Below are 20,426 nucleotides of genomic sequence, written 5' to 3' on the forward strand. Positions count from 1 at the left end.
CAGTGAAGGCAAGCGGGTTAGGGGGAGACAGAAGGTTAGGTGGGCAGATGAGATTAAGAAGCTTGCGGGTATAAATTGGCAGCAGCAAGCACAGGACCGAGTTGACTGGCGGAACATGGAAGAGGCTTTTGTCCTGCAGTGGACGTAGTCAGGCTGATGATGATGATGATGTTTGGTTTGGTCCGACAGCGTCTGCTGTCCCTGTGTGTTCTGAGAGCGGGGCGCTCCATTTCCGTTGCGCGGGAACACACAGAGGAAGCACAAGTTGTTTGTTTCTTCCTCTGCCCATGTTTCTATCTTTTCGGATGAACAGTATAATATTTCAACTTTGGTTTCTCTTGATTTCAAACAAAATTTTGCCAGCTGTTAATTCAGACAGAGGATTTGAGCGCAGCATGTATTTTAGTTTACAAGCGTTATTTAAGCAAATTAGATAAATCATAAGTAAATGAGTGATCATGTTACCTTAAAGTAATGAAAAAAACATGAAAAAGTCCTGCAAAGTATCAACTTTCAAGTAGTTACATGGGCACAAATGCCAGTTTATTTTCAAGGAGCCCGTACTGACAAGTAACAAAGCAAGGATGTTTAGGAATGTCGGGTCGCATGAGGTGCACGACTTTTAATCATTAAACTATATCAACTACATGCGACACCCCATTCATCTGCCTGTGATGTAGATGACAGTGTTCGTGAAACTACCAAACATTCTATGCTCACCAAATCCATGCGAATGCCCATGCCCATTTCCATGCGAGTGTGCATCGCCATGCGCATGATTGTGGCTGTGTTCATGGCTGTGGCTGTGGCTGGGCCCGTGGCTATGGCCATGGCTGTGGGAATGCCCGTGACCCTCACCTGCAATAAAGAGGTTAGACAACAAGGCCTTATTACCATAATCTGATAAAGGTGAGCAGGTATTTGGATACCCAGACAAGTTGTAATCACTGCAATTGCATAAACAATAAGCCAGCTACCCAACAGGACACAGGTATGGCCAAAGTCGCCATAGCTTTGCCTCTGTGCCAAAGACTGCCCCTGTACTTGATTAATTTGTGGGGTTTAACGTCCCAAAACCACTATATGATTATGAGAGACGCCGTAGTGGAGGGCTCGAGAAATTTCGACCACCTGGGGTTCTTTAACGTGCACCCAAATCCGAGTACACGGGCCTACAACATTTCTGCCTCCATCGGAAATGCCCGGTAGTCAGCTGCAAGGAAAATTAATTTATGAGATGGCTATCTAAACTGGTAGGTACGAGTGCGACAGCACCAATGCTACGATACTACACAAAGGTAGAATCTGACAGCAATGAAAATTTCCGCACATAACCTCAACCACACTTAACGTCAATAACTTTAGTAAAATGAAGCTCCAGTTTTGTTGTGAGAAAAACATTACACTGAACATGTTTAGTGAGCAAGTACACAAGAAAAACAGGCAACAGCGGCGGTGGTATTCTAGGGTGACCGCCTACGATATATTTTGCAAGACTCAATAATGCAAGCAAGCGTGGGTCTTGGCACACCAGCGAAAGCAGTGTCCGTAGGTATGTGGATTCCCCCAATACAAGTAACCCTATAGGAGGGTAAATCCTCAGATATTCTATAGGAATCACCCATAAATACCTCATCCTAATGATATAAATTTTGTGTCTTGTGTCTCAAAATCACATGATTACCGTATTTACTTGATTCTACCGCGCCCTACATTGTAACGCACACCCGGTTTCCACGACGAGAAAAAAAAGTAAGACATTGATTGTAACGCGCACTCATTTTCCGCGATGGAAGAGAAAAGAAAAAAAAAGTCCGTAGGAGTCAACCTTTCCACATTGAGAACATGTATTTGGGTTTTGATGCACTGAAGTTTCGAAAGATAAAACACGAAGTCAAACAGCCGGCCCAGCAGCTAAAATTGTGACCACTACGGCGGTGTTACATGTCGCGTAATAAATCAGTCCTCGTCGCTGTCGGACAACTCCTTATTGCTGTCAACGGCCAAAAGCATCTCATCCTCGGTACCGTCCATGGCATTCGAGATGCCACACTTCTTGAATGCCTTGATGACCATGGCTGATGGCATTGCACACCACGCGTCCTTCACCGAAGCAGCGAAGTCTTGCAGAGAGGCGCGCTTCATCCTGTTGCCTGGCGCGAAATCATGTCGTCCAATGATCAGCCAGTCGGTGCAAAGCGCCCGAATCTTCTCCTTCACCGGCTTGTTAAGGCAGACATCTAGCGGTTGAAGTTGTGACGTCATGCCGTCAGGTATGACTACAAGGTCCGTATTACACGCAGCGAGCTAGTCCTTGATCCGCTGGTCGAGATGGCACCTGAACGCGTAGAACACGAGCATCGCTCGCAAGCCCAAACCGGCGCCAAGCTGCTTCCGCCAGACGTGATGGATCCAATTGGCGACCAGATTCGTCGTCATCCAACCTTTCTCGTTGGCCTGCACGATCACACCACTTGGAAAAACGACTCCTTTCGGGAGCGTCTTCCGTTTAAATATCAGGTACGGGGGAAGCTTATGCCCATCTGACGTGCAACAGAGCATTGCCGTCACTCTAGTTCTTTCGTGGCCTGATGTCAGCACGCGAACTTGCTTCACCCCCTTCTTCTCGACGGTTGTGGTGCCAGGCATGTCGAAGTAAAGAGGCGACTGATCGGCATTCCCGATTCGCCCAAGCAGGTAGCCGTTGTTGTGCCGCAAGTTTAGGACGAACCTCTGAAAACTGTGAAGCTTTTCTTCGTACTCCACCGGCAACTTTTGGCATATGCTCGTTCGCGTTTGGAGGGAAAAGCCTTTCCTCTTCATAAAGTTAGTTAGCCAGCACTTGCTCGCTTTGAACTGGCTCCGTGTTAGCCCTTTTTCTAAAGCTAACTGCATAGCCTGCACTTGGAGCAGTTCTGTCGTCACGGGCCGCTGTGCCGCTCACTGCTTAATCACATACTCGCTGAGCAGCTCTTCAATTTGTGGAAACCGACCCTGCTGCGGTACACTGAAGCCTTTGTGTGAATCTTTGCTGTCGACAATATTCTGCTTTTGTTTCCGCCAGTCCCGCACGCACGTGTTTCCGCCAGTCCCGCACGCCAGTCCCGCACGCCAGTCCCGAACGACTGCGATGCGGCCCGATTTCCATCCATTTCTGCACACGCGATGACTTTTCTTTTAAAAGCGGCGTCGTGGTGCACTCGTCGAGTCTTTGGAATCGGCCCTTCCATGCTGTTGATGTTATTGTATTACAAGATGACGAACTCCTCAGCACACGTACGAAGTGTGGAACATGGGAAACACAATGGAAGCAATGGCTAACGCGCCATGCCGACACACGTAGGGCGGCCATTTTTGAAATGCAGCATGGAGGGCGAAAATCTCATCATTATATGCTGGACTCAGTGATGTGTTGAAGGGCAAGGATCAAAACTTTCAGAGACAGAGGATGGGATGCGTAAGCTCTGAGAAGCCTCTGGGAGTGTGCATGTGACTGTATGCACAGTGCCAGAGGTCTGGGGGCAGCCTCATGGGATTGAAAGGAGGGTAGTGGAGGCCAATTGTGCGATCAAGAAGAGTATAAGCCGGCAGGGTATACAGCTCGAATACAGCGTAATGGAAGTGAACCAAGACATGTACGAGCCCGGCGCTCATCCCTTTGCACAGGATGGCATTCACTACAGTGGTGTGACGGGCAGGAGGGTCGGTAATAGGATGGGCCTCAAGCCACAGCTTCTTTAGGGGGGCCCAGAGCCCTGAGGCCAACAGTGTAGCCAAAGACGGTTCTAAAGGGGCACAAATATTCAAGCCATGTGGAGTCCCTGGAAGAAGAAATCGACGTAAGCATAGGGGCTGAGCTAAGTCAGACGTAGGCTATATTGAATTGATCTGAATTGAATTTTATTGGTCACACTTTTTACAAAAAATTTGCATACACTGCGTGGACCCATAGCCATAGGCTAGTTTGGGTCCAAAAAAGAAAGTTTTTATGAAGGCACTTTGGAAAAGTTTAACTAAAAAAGTTATACAATATCAATAAAGAATTAACTAAAGTTTTTACAATCTAATGTAATAAAGAATCTGCAAAGAAACATTACAGTGCATGAAATAACCGCACTAAACCGTTACAATGCACGAGAGAATGAAAACGGAATAAACACCTACTTACATATTGAAATCAATATTATTCAATCAATATTTTTTATTCAATCAATATTATATTAACATGCAGGATGGCAGGAATAGGTTAAAGTGGGAAGAGATAGAACAGCAGTTGAGGCAGGAGGAGCTGATGGTATATGGATTTGTGAAGACACATCTTCGGGACCAGGAGCAACCACCTTGCAATCTGTACTACGCATGGGAATATTGCGATAGAACAGAAGGCAGCAAAAAGGGGGGTGGAATTGGTGCATTCATACATAAAAGTATGGGTTGGCAAAGAGTCAAGCAGGAATGCATGGATCATTTATGGTTACGAGGGAAAGTAGCTGGGCAGATGACACTCCTTGGTTTGGTGTACTTGTGAACAGGAGCAAAGGCCAGAGAGGAAAACCAGGCAATGCTGGAGTGTATATCACAGGACATTGAGGAATTAGAAGGAGAGTGTGAGGTAATTATACTAGGAGATATGAATGCACACATAGAAGATATATATATGGGTATACTGACTCAACAGGCAGAATGATGGAAGTTTCCTCGGTCGTTTATCGGCTCGCCAACATGAAAGGCAAACCGAGCGGCAGACCGGTGTATGTATGAGACTTGAAACGCTATGTGTCACGGGAGGAGCACGAGGACTACAGTCAGTTCCCCTCCAGGCTACAGGCAGCGGGTGTAATCGCTTGACATCGAGTGAGGAACTCGGAATCGCGTTACTTCCTATGTACCAGGCAGAGACAACTCTCCACGGCAGGCCGCGTTTGATATGTTCGACGCGAGGTGCAAGGGTTCAACACATGTTTGATTGTTAACCTGTCCTTTTTTCTGTGTCGACTTTCACCAAGCAGATGGAGAGTCGAAAGGAAAAGAGGTGCCGCCGGAACAGCTCGGAAAGAAAACCGTTCCTCTCGCAGGATCACCCCAAACAACATACATGTCGTCATCACGGCCCCACCCAAAAAGCAACGCCACTTCCAACCTACTCCATCGCCCTCATCATCAGGCCTTTACGCAAGAGGCGCCAGGGTGACCAGCCACCAGCCCAGCCGAAAGAGCCAGCCGCCTCGAAGCCGCTATCACAAGCACATGCCTACTTAGCCGACCCGCGGTTTTCCGACACCCTTGGCCTCTGCTACCTCGAGGCCGTAGCGTAGCACACCAAAGATGGGACTCACGAGCCCGCCAGACCAGCGGAGCTGTGACCCGATGCGGCAGCCCAGACCATGCCGGAGAGGACGGCCTGAGCCAGTGCTGAATGGGACCGTAACAAACTGGCAACTCTCAGTCTGAGTAGCGGGAGTCAACAGGGTGCTGTCTGGACCAGAGTGACAGTAACGGCGGCGAAAGCGACAGCAGTGGCGGAGGAGGTGACAGCGGTGGCGATAACTGGCCATGACGCAAGTGGGCACGGCAGCAGTGGTGGTGGCTACTTTGGATGCAGCGACAAGTGTGGGCACCGGCTGCACCCACAGCAGAGGGCCAACCGCAAGAGGGCATAGATTTAGACCCTCTGTCCTAGCCTTTCTCAATGATGAATAACAAAGTATTCTTATGTAGCAATCTGTGTCCTTCGGGGGCCTTATGAAAGGAGGGGGGGAGCACGTGCGCCTAGCCACTCACTCTCTTTTACGGCAGCGTGAAATGAAAGCCTAGTTGCAGGAACACTCCCACGGCCGGCGCTCGCGATCCCCCTTTCTTGGCGCGTGGGACGGGTCTCCCCTCCCTCAGTAAGAAAAGGTATTATTCTTGTTAGAGAAAGGGAAATCGGGTCAGTGAAGAAAACTAGCGTGCAGACAGCCGCTCACTCGCTCTGACACCGGCCAGGAACGAAGGAGGTCAAACCCGCAACCCCCTGCGAGCCGAGGACGTCAACGACCAAGGAGTAAGTGTCTACGCTTGCTTCTGTACTATCTCCTCGCGAAATTTGTGTGCTATTTCTAAGGCCTAGCAATAAAGTGTTGTTGTTGACCTAGCCTGCTGGCTTATTCGCCCGAACCCGTGTAGATGCAATGAGACTAGCTACGGATAGGTGACGTTAATCATGCACGGTACGACTGTGTGCAGCTGAAACATTAGCTAGGCTTCTGCATCAGCCGTACATAGAAAGGACCCCCATCAGACTCGACTGCTAATGTGAAACACGCGCACATAGGCTTTTCTTTTTTTTTTAATGCAAATGTATTTCTTAGTTAGGCTACGTCAGGCATACGTAGCTGTCCGGGCCGGCAGGCATTATCTCTCCTCTCTCACTCCCTCCCCTATGGCAACAGCTGCGGGTGTGCATCCTTGCCCCTAGCAACCAGAGCATTTGGTGCAAGAGTGTAGAAGAGGGTAGGTGCACTGCTTCACTGCTCCTTTTGCCATCGCCTTGCAGATGTCGGTGAAGGTCTGATGGCAATGGTACCCTCTCTCGGCGCAAGAAATGCATTTGCATTTCCTCCCAATTCCCCCCCCCCCCCCCCCCTTCAGGAAGGTGGGGGCAATTTTTTTTCCACTTTGTATCACGTCGTAAGTTTTTTCTGCCACTTCTTTGGGGAGTGGCATCCTGAGATGTTGGCACTCCGAAATAAAACCAACTCGTACAACTTGTGTTCAACCAACGAATAATGATAACTATCACACTAAGTGCTGCTAGATTCTTCTGCACTAATGTGCATGTGATATGGCAAGACAGAAAATGCAGTGATTGCGAAGAAAGTTGGTGCAGTAGAGGTTTTTGCTCCACTTCTACAAAGGCCATGCAAGTGGTACCAGCGCATCTAGCTACTGCATATAACTCTTTAAAGAAGCCTTTGGAAGCTGAATATGTAGCTCCTTGGATACAGGGCCCAGTGAGAATGATAAATTGCCCAAGCAAAAACAATTATGTGCAAAAATCACTGAAATACCTCCACATCTCCAACGCTTACTTAAGGGAGCATTAGATTACGTTATCTAGAGAAACTTTGAGGAAGACAGCATGCGTGACGGCACAATTCACATTGTTGTCCAGGGTTCAATGCAACACCGTCTGGCGAGGGGCGTTTCTTGCAAATAAAGGAACACTCTCCAAAGTTGCAATGAAAAAGAACTTATGACGTTTCAAGACCCCTACGGGTCTCTTCTTCACATACAAGTCTTGGACTTAAACCTGGGCTTTGTTCTGAACATCAAAAAGATGACGGGCTGCGGAGCAAGCTGTCCTCCAAGTTGAGTTGATTCGCGACTAAGCAAGGACTCAGGCTATCGGCGCGCCATCGAAACTTTCGCGAGCGAAAACAGTGAACATTGCGCTGCACGAGAAACTTGCATTAAAATGTTAACAAAATGAAAATCTCGTTATCCGGCCTACCAATAAAGGCAACACTACGGTTGTACTGAACAAGAATGACTACAAGAAAAAAATGTCAACTCTTCTTCAAGATAAGACTACCTGTGCCAAGTTGAATCGAGACTCAACAAAGAAGGTACAATCCGGGCTTCAAAAGCTGCTTACTGAAGCTTTCAAGTTTGTCCCTCCCGAAAAGGAAAAGCTTTATTTTCATTTCTTGTGCCAAAATTGGGTCTGCCCCAGCAATACACTGGGTATCAATTGTACACAAGCCCAACACACCTCTACGGACAATTGTTGACATTACAAGATCCCTGCTTCAGAAACTATCGAACTATCTGCATCAGGTGCTGCGACCATTCGTCGGGTACTCTTTTTCGTATGTGAAGGACTCGGCACAGTTTGTTGAAATTGTGAAAGAAACTTCCTTGGACGATGGAAATCAGTTGGTTTCATTTGACGTACAATAAATGTTCACCTCAGTACCAGTAGGTATTGTTATGGAATGCTGAACTCTATTGAACGGTCCATTGAATTCACCATATAAGAAGAAAGCAATGGGCAAATGGCTTTCTTTGACCTACTTGTTCAGTGCTCGTTCGGCGGTTGTTCGAAAACGGTGTACAGGAAGCCCACACATTCGGGCAGGTACCTCAGCTTTGCCTTGGCGTATCCCCATTGGCCACATGTGCTCCGTGGTGGCTTCCCTCTTCAGGCGAGAGCACTGGCTTTGCTCAGACGACTCAATGAGAAGGTGCGAATGCGATAAAGTAAAGCATGACCTCACAAACAACGGCTACTCTTGGCAACTACTAAGTCAACAGGAACATCGCTTCAGAGAACCTCCTAAAAATAGTACAACCGACAGCAAGAAAACCGCACCCATTCCTTATGCTTCTGGCGTAAACGAAACCCTCGTAAGAATTTTCAGGAGCTATGACGTACAAGTAGCACAGGTGCCCCAGCACGAGTTGAGAAGCCAGCTGGGTCAAAAGACCCTATGAACGCTATCCAGGAGTGGCATCTAAGATACCCTGTCATAGTGCCCCGCATCCTACATAGAAGAAACAGGCAACTGCAAACGATGCAAGAAGCAGCACCAAAATGACGTAGCTAAAACATACTGCTACAAACACACCAGCTGAACATCATTTTAACACAGGACACAGCATTGATCCATGTTATCTCGCCTCCTTTTGGAATAATTATCAATCCAGTCGACACCCCATACACTTAATTCGACACGTGGAAATCTACTCGATACTTACACCAGATCATAGCGTCTCTAAGCATATAGAGACAGGGCCTAAATTCTTTCGCTTGTATATGAACAAGAGACCCTCTCAAAACGTCATCAATTCTTTTTTTGCAACTTTGACGAGTATTTGTTTATTTGCTAGAAATTCACAATGTACAATGACAACCGCTACCTGATGTTGACCGACAGTTTTATTTCATGGTGGGTTCTCAAAGGCCAAGTTTTGGAGCAGCACCAGAGCAGCTTCTCGCATTTGTAGCAGGGATGCCGCAGCTCTAAAAACGTAGCCCATCGGAGCAATTGCATGTAGCATTTCCATCACTGATTCCCATAAGTATCTCCTGTATGGCCCAAATTGGTGCAATGCTGGAACCCATAGCACACGCACCACAAAAGCTATAGAGTTTCAGTTCAAAGTCCCGTGAAAGATGAAAGCAAAGTGATAACCTGATTTATGACATCCTTGTTTGTGGTGACTGCATTTTCTTTGTGACAACCTACAATATGGCTGAAAATCGGGCGAAATTTTGTAGGTAGTCTCAAATTTCGGTTCTAGCTGTGCCTTTATTGAACAGAAATTTGGTGAGCGAATTTAGTCATGGAGCACGCAGACAACTTTACGTAGTTGGTAGCATAGAAGAAGGTAACTGCAAGCAGCCAGTAAAAAAAGATATGAATACTTCAAAACAAGATCTAGCAGTACACCCCCTAAAAAAGATCTAGTACTTGTGATAAATGTGCTTGTTCCGATTGCTCTTGCTGGTACTTTGTGCTCTTGTCAAGCTTTACAATAATACTTAAAAAAATATGTGGCAGATCACTGCAGCACTAGCTTTTGTGGTTAACGACTGTGCCATGGTGTGCAGCTTCTTACATTACCAGCATTACTTTACTAAAGGGTGTTAAGTTTGAAAAGTGGTTAGCACTGGTTACTGGCTGGCTTCTCAGTGACGGTCGCTCATGGCAAAGGTGACCGGCGATATGACGCGAACACTTTGTTGAGTTTGCAGACCTCTCACCAAATCGGTTCGCTTTCGTGTAACATTGGTAACTCAATAAGTGTTTGGCACAGACTCACCCCCATGGGAATGTCCGTGTTGGAATGCGAAGATGCCGACCAGGTTGACGAGGAAACCCAGCACGGAAACGATGAAGAGGCGCTCATGTTTCACCTCAGGTGGTTCAATGGCTCTCTGGAAAAGCACCCATCTTTTGAACAAAAGTTCCATACAAGGGCACCCCACTCGCAATCTTTTCAAGCAGAGATGGTTGCTTTGCTATGATAGCGCATCAAACATACCGGTGCACTCGCAAGCGGCGCGCCAAAAACCACATCAGTGCGATGGAACAATACCGACTTTTGGTCAACTGTGCACGCAAAGGGATCCAAACTTGTTGAATCATGGCCGAAAATTGATCTATATTGGCTAGAAAAAATGCACTTTCTGGGCTTCAGCGCGGCGAAGTGTATGTCCCACTGTGCAGGAGTTGGATATATGGGTGCACCGGTCCCTACTTTTGCATGGAAAATTCAAGAAGATTTCTGAACAGTCCGATATATCTAGGATCGACTGTATAAGGTGATGGTGCAGCTTGAAAACTTGAGACGTGTGTGCCGATATAATGTCGCATGCAATAAAGTAAACAAGTTTGTAAAAGAACTGTTGAACACAAACGTTTATGGGCATGTGTAGTGCAACCGTTTGACCTATTCTGTTCATTTTTGTGTACTATATGTTTATATGCCCACATTCGATAAACCAGCAAACAGTGTTAATGGTTTACGTGCAACAATGCCTTTTGATGTGGCAGTTCTGATAGGAAAGATAACGCTGTGATGTGAGCAGTGCAAACGAGTGGCTGTTGCAAAAACATTTGAGTTGTAGTAAAGCGATCATCCTGTCTACCATGTTTCCTCCGTCTTTTTGCGCTGTGTTTCCCAGGCTGAACTGAGATCTTGCTGTAAGAAAAAAATGTGCTGGGCATGCACGACATAGTATGCGCAAATGTGCAGGCTGGCAAGCCCTCTATCTTGGCTTGATTTATACCACTGAGAATTTCGCACATCTGTCTTCTCACTTTGTACCTGTGTGTCATTTTAGGGATGCAAAAGAAGGATTATCCCTGTGGCTTAGCCAGATTGGCTCTCATATAGACTTTGCAAGGAAAGGTGCATGCATCACAGAACAACTGTCACTTCATTTTTTAAAGTTGCAGGCAAAAGGGGCCATGTGCGCCCAATATAAAGCTGGAATGTACATACTCAAAGCCATGTTGGAAACTACGAGAAAACCTCAACTCCAATGAACACACAGAACAGGCACAAACTTACAGATGTGTAATGCACGTCACACTTTGCCAGATGAAGACTGCATTTGCACTCAAGTCTAATGCAGATGCATGTCATTTATTATAGGCACGTTTCTCTGGATAGGATTCAGTAAAATATTTCCACAAATCAGTGCCTTCAAATGCTATTTTTTTAGAAAGATTGCTTATTGGGCTGATTAGCCTAAAATCATAACTTGTCACAACCGTCTCATCAGTTTTTTTTAGACTATCTTGTCTTTCGTGCTCTTCAACTGCTCTTGTGTATTCTTATTCTTTCTTTTGTTTACTTTTGCTTTGTTAAATGTCTCAATGCCTCACCCTGTCCAACACACGACCTGCTCCACCCAGTGGACATGCACTAAAAAGCTGTCACTGTGGTGAGCAAAATGCAAAACTTGCAAGTTTTTCTAAACAATGTTTGTTCCAGCAGTAACACGGCAACTACCAAAATCTGTTAAAATCCATCGACGTAACACTCTCCTAGGGAGTTCAACGAAAATGAAGTTATGCCCAAGTCATACAGCAATTTTACAAGCTTTGGACAGACGCCACAAGGGGCCCATTAGAAATTGCCGCACCTTCTCCGCATGCAAGATTCTGCGTCTAATACTTTTGAAAACATTTTCGTTCACACGTGTGATTATGTAAACTGAAAAAAAAAAAAAAAATGCTTTGGCTTTTATCACAGACGCTTACACCTAGGAGCAACTTGGCAGTAATGCTGACAGGAATGCTAGTAACACTACGTTTGTTTTGGTACGCGTTTTCTCTACGATCGCTGATTGTCAAACACACTGCAAGTTCTCGGCGAGCTCTTTTAAGTTGCTCTACCCGGTAGATCACAATGTTCTTAACAATATCAGATTAGCACAGCTTTTGCAATCAGTATGTGAAGCCTTGTTGCAGATGGGCCACATAACAGTTTGCAAGTAGTGCCGGCACGACTACCAGCATCGATGAAAAATGAAGAAAACCTGCATCAACCACTGCTATGAATTCAAGCAGTGCTGAAGGAACATAACAATAAGGATCTAACAAGCTGCAGAGATGTAAACGCCACGGCGTGTATGGATAGGATGGCCGGCACAGACTTTGAGAAACTTTTTCGAAATGACGACACGATGGCTTTGGCGAGGCATGGTGTGGAGGGTGCATGCACTTGTAAGCGTATTGCCTTTTCGTTAAACGCACATTATGGGCAGATTATGCGGAGAAAGAACATTTAATAGTTATAAGGTTTATTACTGCATTGACTGTGGCTGTTTTGTGTTTTCAGTTTTTTTCTGTAACTCTAGATTACTGGGGAGAGACTACTCCCTTATGCCGTTAAGGGAGATCAGTGAACTCCCTTTGCGAAAAGCTTCGCTTAACTTCCTTGACATAAGAGAGACCGTGTGATATAAAGTGCATCTCTGTTGTCCTAAAGATGAAGGAGTTGAACGGAGTTCATAAGTACCAAGGCAGGGTTCGCACAAGTTTCCAAAGCGAGAATTGAAGGATTTTCAAGGACTTTCCCGTACCTGTCAAAGGTAACTTTCTTGACGTAAAAGAGACTGTGTGACATGGAGTGCATTTCTGTTATCGTAAAGACAAAGGAGATAAATGAAGTTCACGAGTACCAAGGCAGGGTTCGTACAGATTTCCAAAGCGAGAATTAAAGACTATTCAAGGACTTTCCAGGACCTGTCACAGGTAACTTCCTTGACGTAAGATAGACCGTGTGACACGGTAGTGCAACTCTGTTGTCGAATAGACGAAGGAGTTAAACGGAGTTCACAAGCACCAAGGCAAGGTTCGTACAGGTTTCCAAAGCGAAAATTCAAGAATATTAAAGGACTTTATGGGACCTGTCACAGGTTTTTCAAGAACTACAACTACATGCAATGTTGAAAATTTCTTAGTCAAAATTTTCAAAATTGACTCATTTTTATTGAACTTATATAGTATGTGCATACTGCGACTATAACAAACATGTCGAGTCTGCACTTCAATTCAGTTTAGCTTCACTAGCTTCACCGCTCGCAAAAACAGGAAAGAGCCAGCACCGAAGAGCATTAAGGGTCTCTCACTTAGTTTGTTTGTTGTTTGACGCAGCAAAACTTTATTCCTCGTGCAGATTTGGAAAACCAAGCCATATCAACTACAACTAAACTATTGTTTTAGAAATGGAGAGTTGGTTAGGTCGATGCCGATCCATACCCGCCAAGTTCAAGGATTCAAAATCTGGGTGATTTCCGCAAAAGAAAGAGAGTGGTGTCGCGCTGATTTATTTGCCCCCTTTCCTTTCTGCACCAAAATAAAAACAACGCTGAAAAAACGGGGTGGAGGGGAGTCTGCAAACATTTGGAGTGACTGAACCCCTGAGGGTAGGGTTTCCCAACAACAGTAACAAATGCGAGTCTCAAAAGGGAGCAAACATACTACTCGTATCTCTCAAAATTTACAACTTCAAAACAATTAGCAAAATCTACTTCTGTTAAAAGAACTCCCGTATGTCTTCTTGGGACATGCGCGAATGAATGGGACGACGCAGCCGGTTGCCCGGAAAGCATGGGTTGGAAATTCGCCTAAGGCTGATTGAAAACTAAACCACTATGTATAGTCCAAGTACCCAGATCAACAGGAACAACATTACTTATTCTTTAGAAAGAAACACCAAAATGTTCTTAGTGTTTTTTACATTTTTATCCCCTATACCACTGCGTTGCTGCGTCTGCAACCGCGGTTTTGCAAGCGGCTGTTGCAGAAACCAGTAGTTTCATTTTCAATCCACGTGCGCTAGCTGTGCACGTACAGCTGAACCCCTTTATAACAGACATGCTCCGGGCAGCAATTCTTCTTTTTTATATGATATGCCTTTTATAAGCATGGGACCGCGTATGCACTTTCTTATGGACCCATATTTTACTATAGGCTCACTGGTGTCTCTTTAACCATGTCTCAGTGTCTGTTATAAAGGGGTTCGGCTGTACCTTTAAAACCATGTCGTTTTTTGCTATCTATGATCACATCTGCCCTAGTTTTGTTTGTCCGCAGCATTTGTGAAACGCAACGTTGCTTTAACTGGTCGAGCATTGAAGGCGTGCGATTTCCGGAGCTCTCTAACGCCGTCCTCACACATGATCCTACCAAGAACGACCACGGTATCGTCCACAGCGGTTGTGGCAAATGATAACCGCAGTTCTGACAGTGCGTAACAAAGTATCAGTGGGAGACAACCTTGATATAAAAAATTTTTCCCACAGGCAATCTAGAAAGTTTGCCCAAGATTTCGTCATTTTGGCACGAGCATGCATATTCCGTGGGTGCCCTGCCGCCGACAACGTGCGAAGCAGCCGCGGCACGCACAGCGGACAAGGCGAGAGGGAGTGCTCGTTATTAGGAGACTGTGAATGCGAGATGGGCCTGCGCTCCACGAGCCAGTGCTGCCGCTGTTCTTGCGGCCACACGCGCATGCGCGAATGTGCGCTACTCCTCCAAACCAAAATAAAAAAAAAACTACTTCTGCGTTGGCAGTGCCACGCTATTAGTTCGCGTTGCATATGTGGGAATATGAAGGGCACCTTACCGAAAAGTTTTCCACGGTATTTGTGTCGTTTTCTCTTCGCTTTTGATGCTATGCACGCGCGCATAGTTTGGCCCCCGACAACGCGCAACTTAGCTTTTTTTTTTCTTTTTTCGAAATGCGGAGAACTACGCCGCCACCATCGAGGGAATCTATGATTATGCGCTGATGGAAACTCTTCGAGACCACGATGATGATGGATCTTCGGAGGTCGACTCGTCACGTGCTTCAGTCTTGCTCCGCGAGTTCGCAGGCTGGTAGCTTGCACAATTAGCAGATTAGTACTGGTAACACGACAGTGCGTTGAAAGCAATGCAATGAACGCGAATAGCAAAAATTGTATAGTTATAAGAAGTAACTTAAGGCTGGTAGCCAACTCTTTTGGATCAGATATCGCGGAACTTCCACAAAACGCTGGTGTGAGCAAATACGGCCACTCAAGGAAAAAGTGCTCTTTTCAGACAGTCCCTTCGCCTTCGTGTCGAAAGCCCATAGCTGATACTTGCCGAGATAGCATGCACGCCAGCGATCGTGACCGTCCTTAAACTCAAAGTTCATTGTTACTACTTGAGCGACCCCCCCCCCCCCCCCCCTACTTGTTTTCTTTTTTTTTGCTCAATAAAGCTAGCAGTTTCCTTTCTGTTTGAGCGTTCGACGGCAGTTCTAACACACCGGGGATGTTATCTTATGCGCCTTCGAGGCGATAGAGATGGGCCAGCTCATTTTACCTGAGCTTCAGCAGCGCTCGTGCGCCTTTACTCAGCCAAGAAAGTTACGACGCGTGGGCGCATGTTATGAATTTAACTTGACACGAAACATGGCGGCGACAGCGAGAACCCACTGAGTGTACATACAATTGCTATGGCAATAGTAGCGCAGTTTTTTACCACTAAATGAGTGCTTTGGGTTAGCTCTGCCTTTAGTCCCCTTTCGTTTGATTTGTGCATTTATTTTCCGAATTTTCGTACTAAACCTCTATATAACGAAATTCTCTTTATAACAAAAATTTCCAGAAATTAATCCATTTCGTTATATAAAGGATTAACTGTATGCCTGCACAGATATTTATTTGAAAAAGAATTGTGTCAATGTGGTAAATGAATCATCGCTCACAAATTTGTAAATGTTTATGACAGCGAGTGCTCGAAAAGGGCAAGAACTTGGTGCCTTTTGTTTTATGTATTGCAAGAATGAAGCCAAGACAAAACAGTGCAGGCGCCACAATGATTTTCCAAAAGCATCGTAAACAGATACTGATTCATGAATCAGTATCCTCCCGATTCATGAATGTTTTTTGTGCAACACACACAAGAGACAGACACCACGAGTGCAATCGTATCCACCTGTCTCTGTGTGTCTACCAAGTCAGTACCAACACACCCGATTGTCAGTGCTCTAGATACCGTCTCACCTCAACAGCCTCGGAGAAGATGAAGAATGCAATGAAGAGCAGGAAGAGGCCATTGACAAATCCTGCAAGAACTTCTGCACGCACGTACCTGCACAAAACATGGCTGTCTCACACTGATGGCCAAACTAACACTATAGGCCCAGGAGGCATACTAAAAAAAATCACTACTTTTCTAGAAGTCTGTTGATATTACATTTGGTAGTTTACTACTAGAAGTTGTGCTTCCTCAGAAGTTACTACTAGAAGTTGTGCTTCCTCAGAAGTTACTACTAGAAGTTGTGCTTTCATCTCAGAATTACAGAGTCAGTTTCTCGGATTGACATCATGGATTTTCTTGCCTGTGGCTTGTCCTATTTCCGCAAACGTTCCGATTCTCAAGTTTATTTTGGCTTCCTCAAAAGAGAACATATCAGCATAAATAATTGAATAGACTCCATCAGACAGTCATAATCCATGCCTCCTCTCAGGGTAGCAGTTTATTTCAGCATTTTTAAAACATAAAAGCATAATTATAACACAGCTAATTATTTCTTGTCAGCATTCTTTGAATTAAATCAATTCACTTTCTCGCTTATGAGCAGTGTTCGATTGTGAAAGGAGGACTGGGCACAACCAGAATGGAGCACGTCGAGCGTGGCTGTTTACATGCTTCTTTTGCACTCGTGGGGAAAGCATGTGCGCCAACAGCCCTTTCCCTTTTACAGTAGCGCAATACCCTAGCTGCGAGGGCATGCCTGTCGCTTCGAGAAACGAGTCAATGAAGCCTCTTGTGAATGGATGGGGCACCCCAGTTGCCAGCGCTTGCAATTCCTCTTTCCCGGCTCAAGGAACTGGTCTACCCTTCTTCAGCGAAGGAACGAACTCTCGTCAGGGAGAAGGAAACCGAGACGGTGGAAAAAACTAGCGTGCTGACGGCCGGACGCGCTCTCTGGCACCGGCGACAAAGCAGGAAGAATGACCCCCGGGACTCCCTGTGAGCCAAGGGCAGCAACGACTGAGGTGTAAGCGCCTACCCTTTTGTTATCTGCTTAGAGCCGAAGTCCCTCTACACTACATTCACAAGTTATTGCTACCGTAGCAATAAAGTGTTGTTTTGTTAACCTAGCTTGTTGCCTTATTCGCCCAAACCCCTTCCCGTAGCGTGATGACACTCTACGGGAAGGGGACGTTAATAGTGGACGGTACGACTGTGTGCGGCTGAGACATTAGCAAGGCTTCTGCGTCAGCCGTACATAGGATGGACCCCCACACACTAAACTCTGTTCATCGCAGAATACTAACGAACAACTGGCCAGTCTCACTTGTTGACTAGCACTACTGAAGTGATACACTATTTACAGTTAAAGAGGCCCGATGCTGGATAAGGTCATACTCAAGAAAAATTATTTTTTGAAAATTTTATTGTTCGCACACATTAGTCTAAAGCATCTGCAATGGCTTAGCCAAGTCATAACCCAGCCTCCTTGCAAGAACAAACGAAACTCTAAGACTGTCTTCAGGGCTGCTGCCATGCAGCACGTGCAACTCTGACTTCGTAGTTCCAACCTTGAGTGCACCAGGAGGACCAATGCAAGTGCTGAGGCGTCAGGCCTGTGGTGTGTCGACAAAGCCAACTCATCTGACAATATGTGCAAGCAAACTGTTTTCCATGTAGCAGAAAGACCTCAATGAAACCTTTTCCAAGGGGACAACAGGAAAAAAAAAATTACAATTCAGAAAAAGTCGCCACCTTCCACAATGCAAATAGTTTTAGATAACAAAAAAAAATGTTTTTTCCAAGCTGGCGCACTCCTCCCAGAAAGTTTGCGTGGAAGCGAGCTAGTACGTGTCCTGAAACAATGTGCATTGGGTCTAGTTGGTACGACATTGAAACTAAATTGAAGCTGCACGAGTTGACAATACACTGCTGGACATCCCCTTTGCATATTCACCACTGAATAGGCAGTAACTAAATAGCCTCAAGAAAAGCCCACCTTCTTGCCACAAGATGTGCACCTTCTCACACGCCAGCTGCAAATGCGCGGCCACTTGTTATTAATGCGTGTGCATGTGCAAGTGCACTAAATCTGCTGGGGGTGCTTATAACCCCCTGTGAAGTTGTTTGCACAAGCACTGTGTATTATGCTGTGTGTTTTATTAGCACCACATAAGATTATTTGTCATACTATTTTAAATGCACAGATTTACCTTGCAGAGGTATACCTTATGATGTGGACTGAGGAATGAAAACCACCGTGGCTCAGTGGTGGTGGTCACAAGTTGAGATCCTGCCGGTGACAATTTTTTGTTCACTTTTTTTTTCTCACATTTACATTGCAATTGCTTTTAACAACATCCCCAATACTTTTCTTGGCATCATTGTATATTAGTGCTCATTAATATTGCCACATTAAATAAGCAGCGCCAAGAGAACAACGAAGAACACGTGCAGCGGGAGAAGACGACGAGGTTCTCTTCCGATCAGTTTGCCAGTGTTCTGATACAATTAAAGTGAGTTTCCTGGATTCGACTGCTGCTGTTTCTGCATTGTGACACTGGTGGAGGCACTGGGTACATGTTCGGGACGCCTGACAACAGCCCCGCATCTGGTCAAGAAAGACTTCCGCGCATCGACACCCCCGTTCACCGCAGCAGCCGGCGCCTGTTAGGCCTCAGCCCGGAGTTTGGTCCATTGCCGGAAAGCGTGACTGTGCCAGAAAGCATGACGGCGCCTGGAAGCACCGACCCCAACATGTCCAGCCCAAGCACGACACAGGTGACTGTTTTGAACCCTCGACTTCCGGTTGACTTCCACGGAAACGCATATGAGGATGCACATGACTGGCTCGAGGAATTCGAGCACACAGCGAATGTTAACGGTTGGACCACCACACAGAAATTGGAATACGTTTATTTTCCGCTTCAAGACGGAGCCCGAACGTGGTTCACGAATCGCGTGTGGTCGTCTTGGGACGAGTTCCGTCAGAAGTTTCTCGACACGTTCGCGAGCACTGAAAGACGAGAAATTGCACAGCGTCTCCTCGAGTCACGGATTCAGAAACCAAATGAATCCGTTACGATGTTTGTTGAGGACATGGCGCGGCTATTTCGTCGAGCAGATCCTAATATGCCCGAAGCCAAAAAGGTTAGCCACCTCATGCGGGGCATTAAGGAGCAGCTGTTCGCTGGCCTCGTACGAAACCCGCCTACAAGTGTGGATGAATTCTCCAAGGAGGCGACATCTATCGAACGCGCACTGCATCTACGTTATCGCCAGTATGACCGCCCAACCCACAGTGCACCGATCAGCGTGGCAGCCACTACCACAGCAACAACACCCGACGAAGGTTCTTTGCGCCAACTAATACGAGAAATCGTACAAGAAGAGGTCAAGAAACTCGTCCCCAAACCGAACGACTGCGCGATCGCCTCAGTAACGGAAGTTGTACGCCAGGAGATCAGGCAAGCGCTCTCGCTTCCTGAGCCGAACACGAGCACTCCCAGGGCAAGCTATGCAGACGTAGTCCGCCGACAGCCAGCGAACGTGCCGACACCACATCAGTACCACCAGCAACATCCACCGACAACGCCTTGGTACTACAGAGAAACTTCGATGCCGATGCGGCCACCACTTCGCAAAACTGACATCTGGCGTACCCCTGATCATAGGCCCCTGTGCTTTGACTGTGGGGAAGCAGGCCACATCGTTCGGTATTGCCCGTATCGCGCCGCAGGGTACCAAGGGTTTCCTTCTACGTTTCCTCGGCGCCATTTCAACGGAACACCTGACGTCGACACGAATGTCATGACCCCGCGGGATGTTCCTCCTGGGTTTCGGTCACGCTCACCCTCTCCTGGGCGTTATTCTCCATCTTCTAGACGGAGCACCACTGACATGCCAAGAGGGAGATCTCCTAGTCCACGCCGGGGAAACTAAAAGCAGCGACCTCGGGGGGGAAGGTTGCGAATCGTCGAAGTGCTGAAAATCTCCCATTACTGCCGAGCGAAGAGAGACACATTTTCAATGAATCGACGAAGGATGGGGTTGTTACTGCCGAAGTTGCAATTACGATTGACGGACATGACGTCATGGCATTGGTCGACACTGGCGCGGACTTCTCAATAATGAGTGAGAGTCTGGCAGACACGCTCAGGAAGGTTAGAATGGAATGGACAGGACCGCAGATTAGAGGAGCTGGAGGGCAGCTACTCACACCTACCGGAAAGTGCACCGCAAGAATGAAGATAGGGGATGCATCCTTCGTCGCAACTTTTGTTATCCTTTCTGAGTGTTGCAAACAGGCAATCTTGGGGATGGATTTCTTGCGGGAATATGGTGCCATCATAAATATTCCGGACGGTGTACTGACCTTTTCAGCGGATCAAAGCGCAGCGCTACACCGAAAATCCC

At 46.5% G+C, this 20,426-nt stretch overlaps 1 protein-coding gene across 2 annotated transcripts in view; it reads right to left on the bottom strand.

Moving 5' to 3' along the window:
• The window catches only part of ZnT86D (solute carrier family 30 member 7), a 149,715-nt gene that overhangs the window by 82,092 nt on the left and 47,197 nt on the right, over positions 1-20,426 (bottom strand). For both annotated transcript variants that reach the window (XM_075882920.1, XM_037432298.2), the window contains exons 4-6: positions 16,037-16,124; positions 9,808-9,922; positions 721-858 (exon numbers count right to left, since the gene is read on the bottom strand). In XM_075882920.1, the coding sequence (XP_075739035.1) occupies positions 721-858; positions 9,808-9,922; positions 16,037-16,124 (341 nt within the window). The remainder of the gene's footprint in view (positions 1-720; positions 859-9,807; positions 9,923-16,036; positions 16,125-20,426) is intronic.

This window comes from Rhipicephalus microplus, unplaced genomic scaffold, assembly GCF_043290135.1.
Source record: "Rhipicephalus microplus isolate Deutch F79 unplaced genomic scaffold, USDA_Rmic scaffold_14, whole genome shotgun sequence".
In the NCBI taxonomy this organism is placed as follows: Eukaryota; Metazoa; Arthropoda; class Arachnida; order Ixodida; family Ixodidae; genus Rhipicephalus; species Rhipicephalus microplus.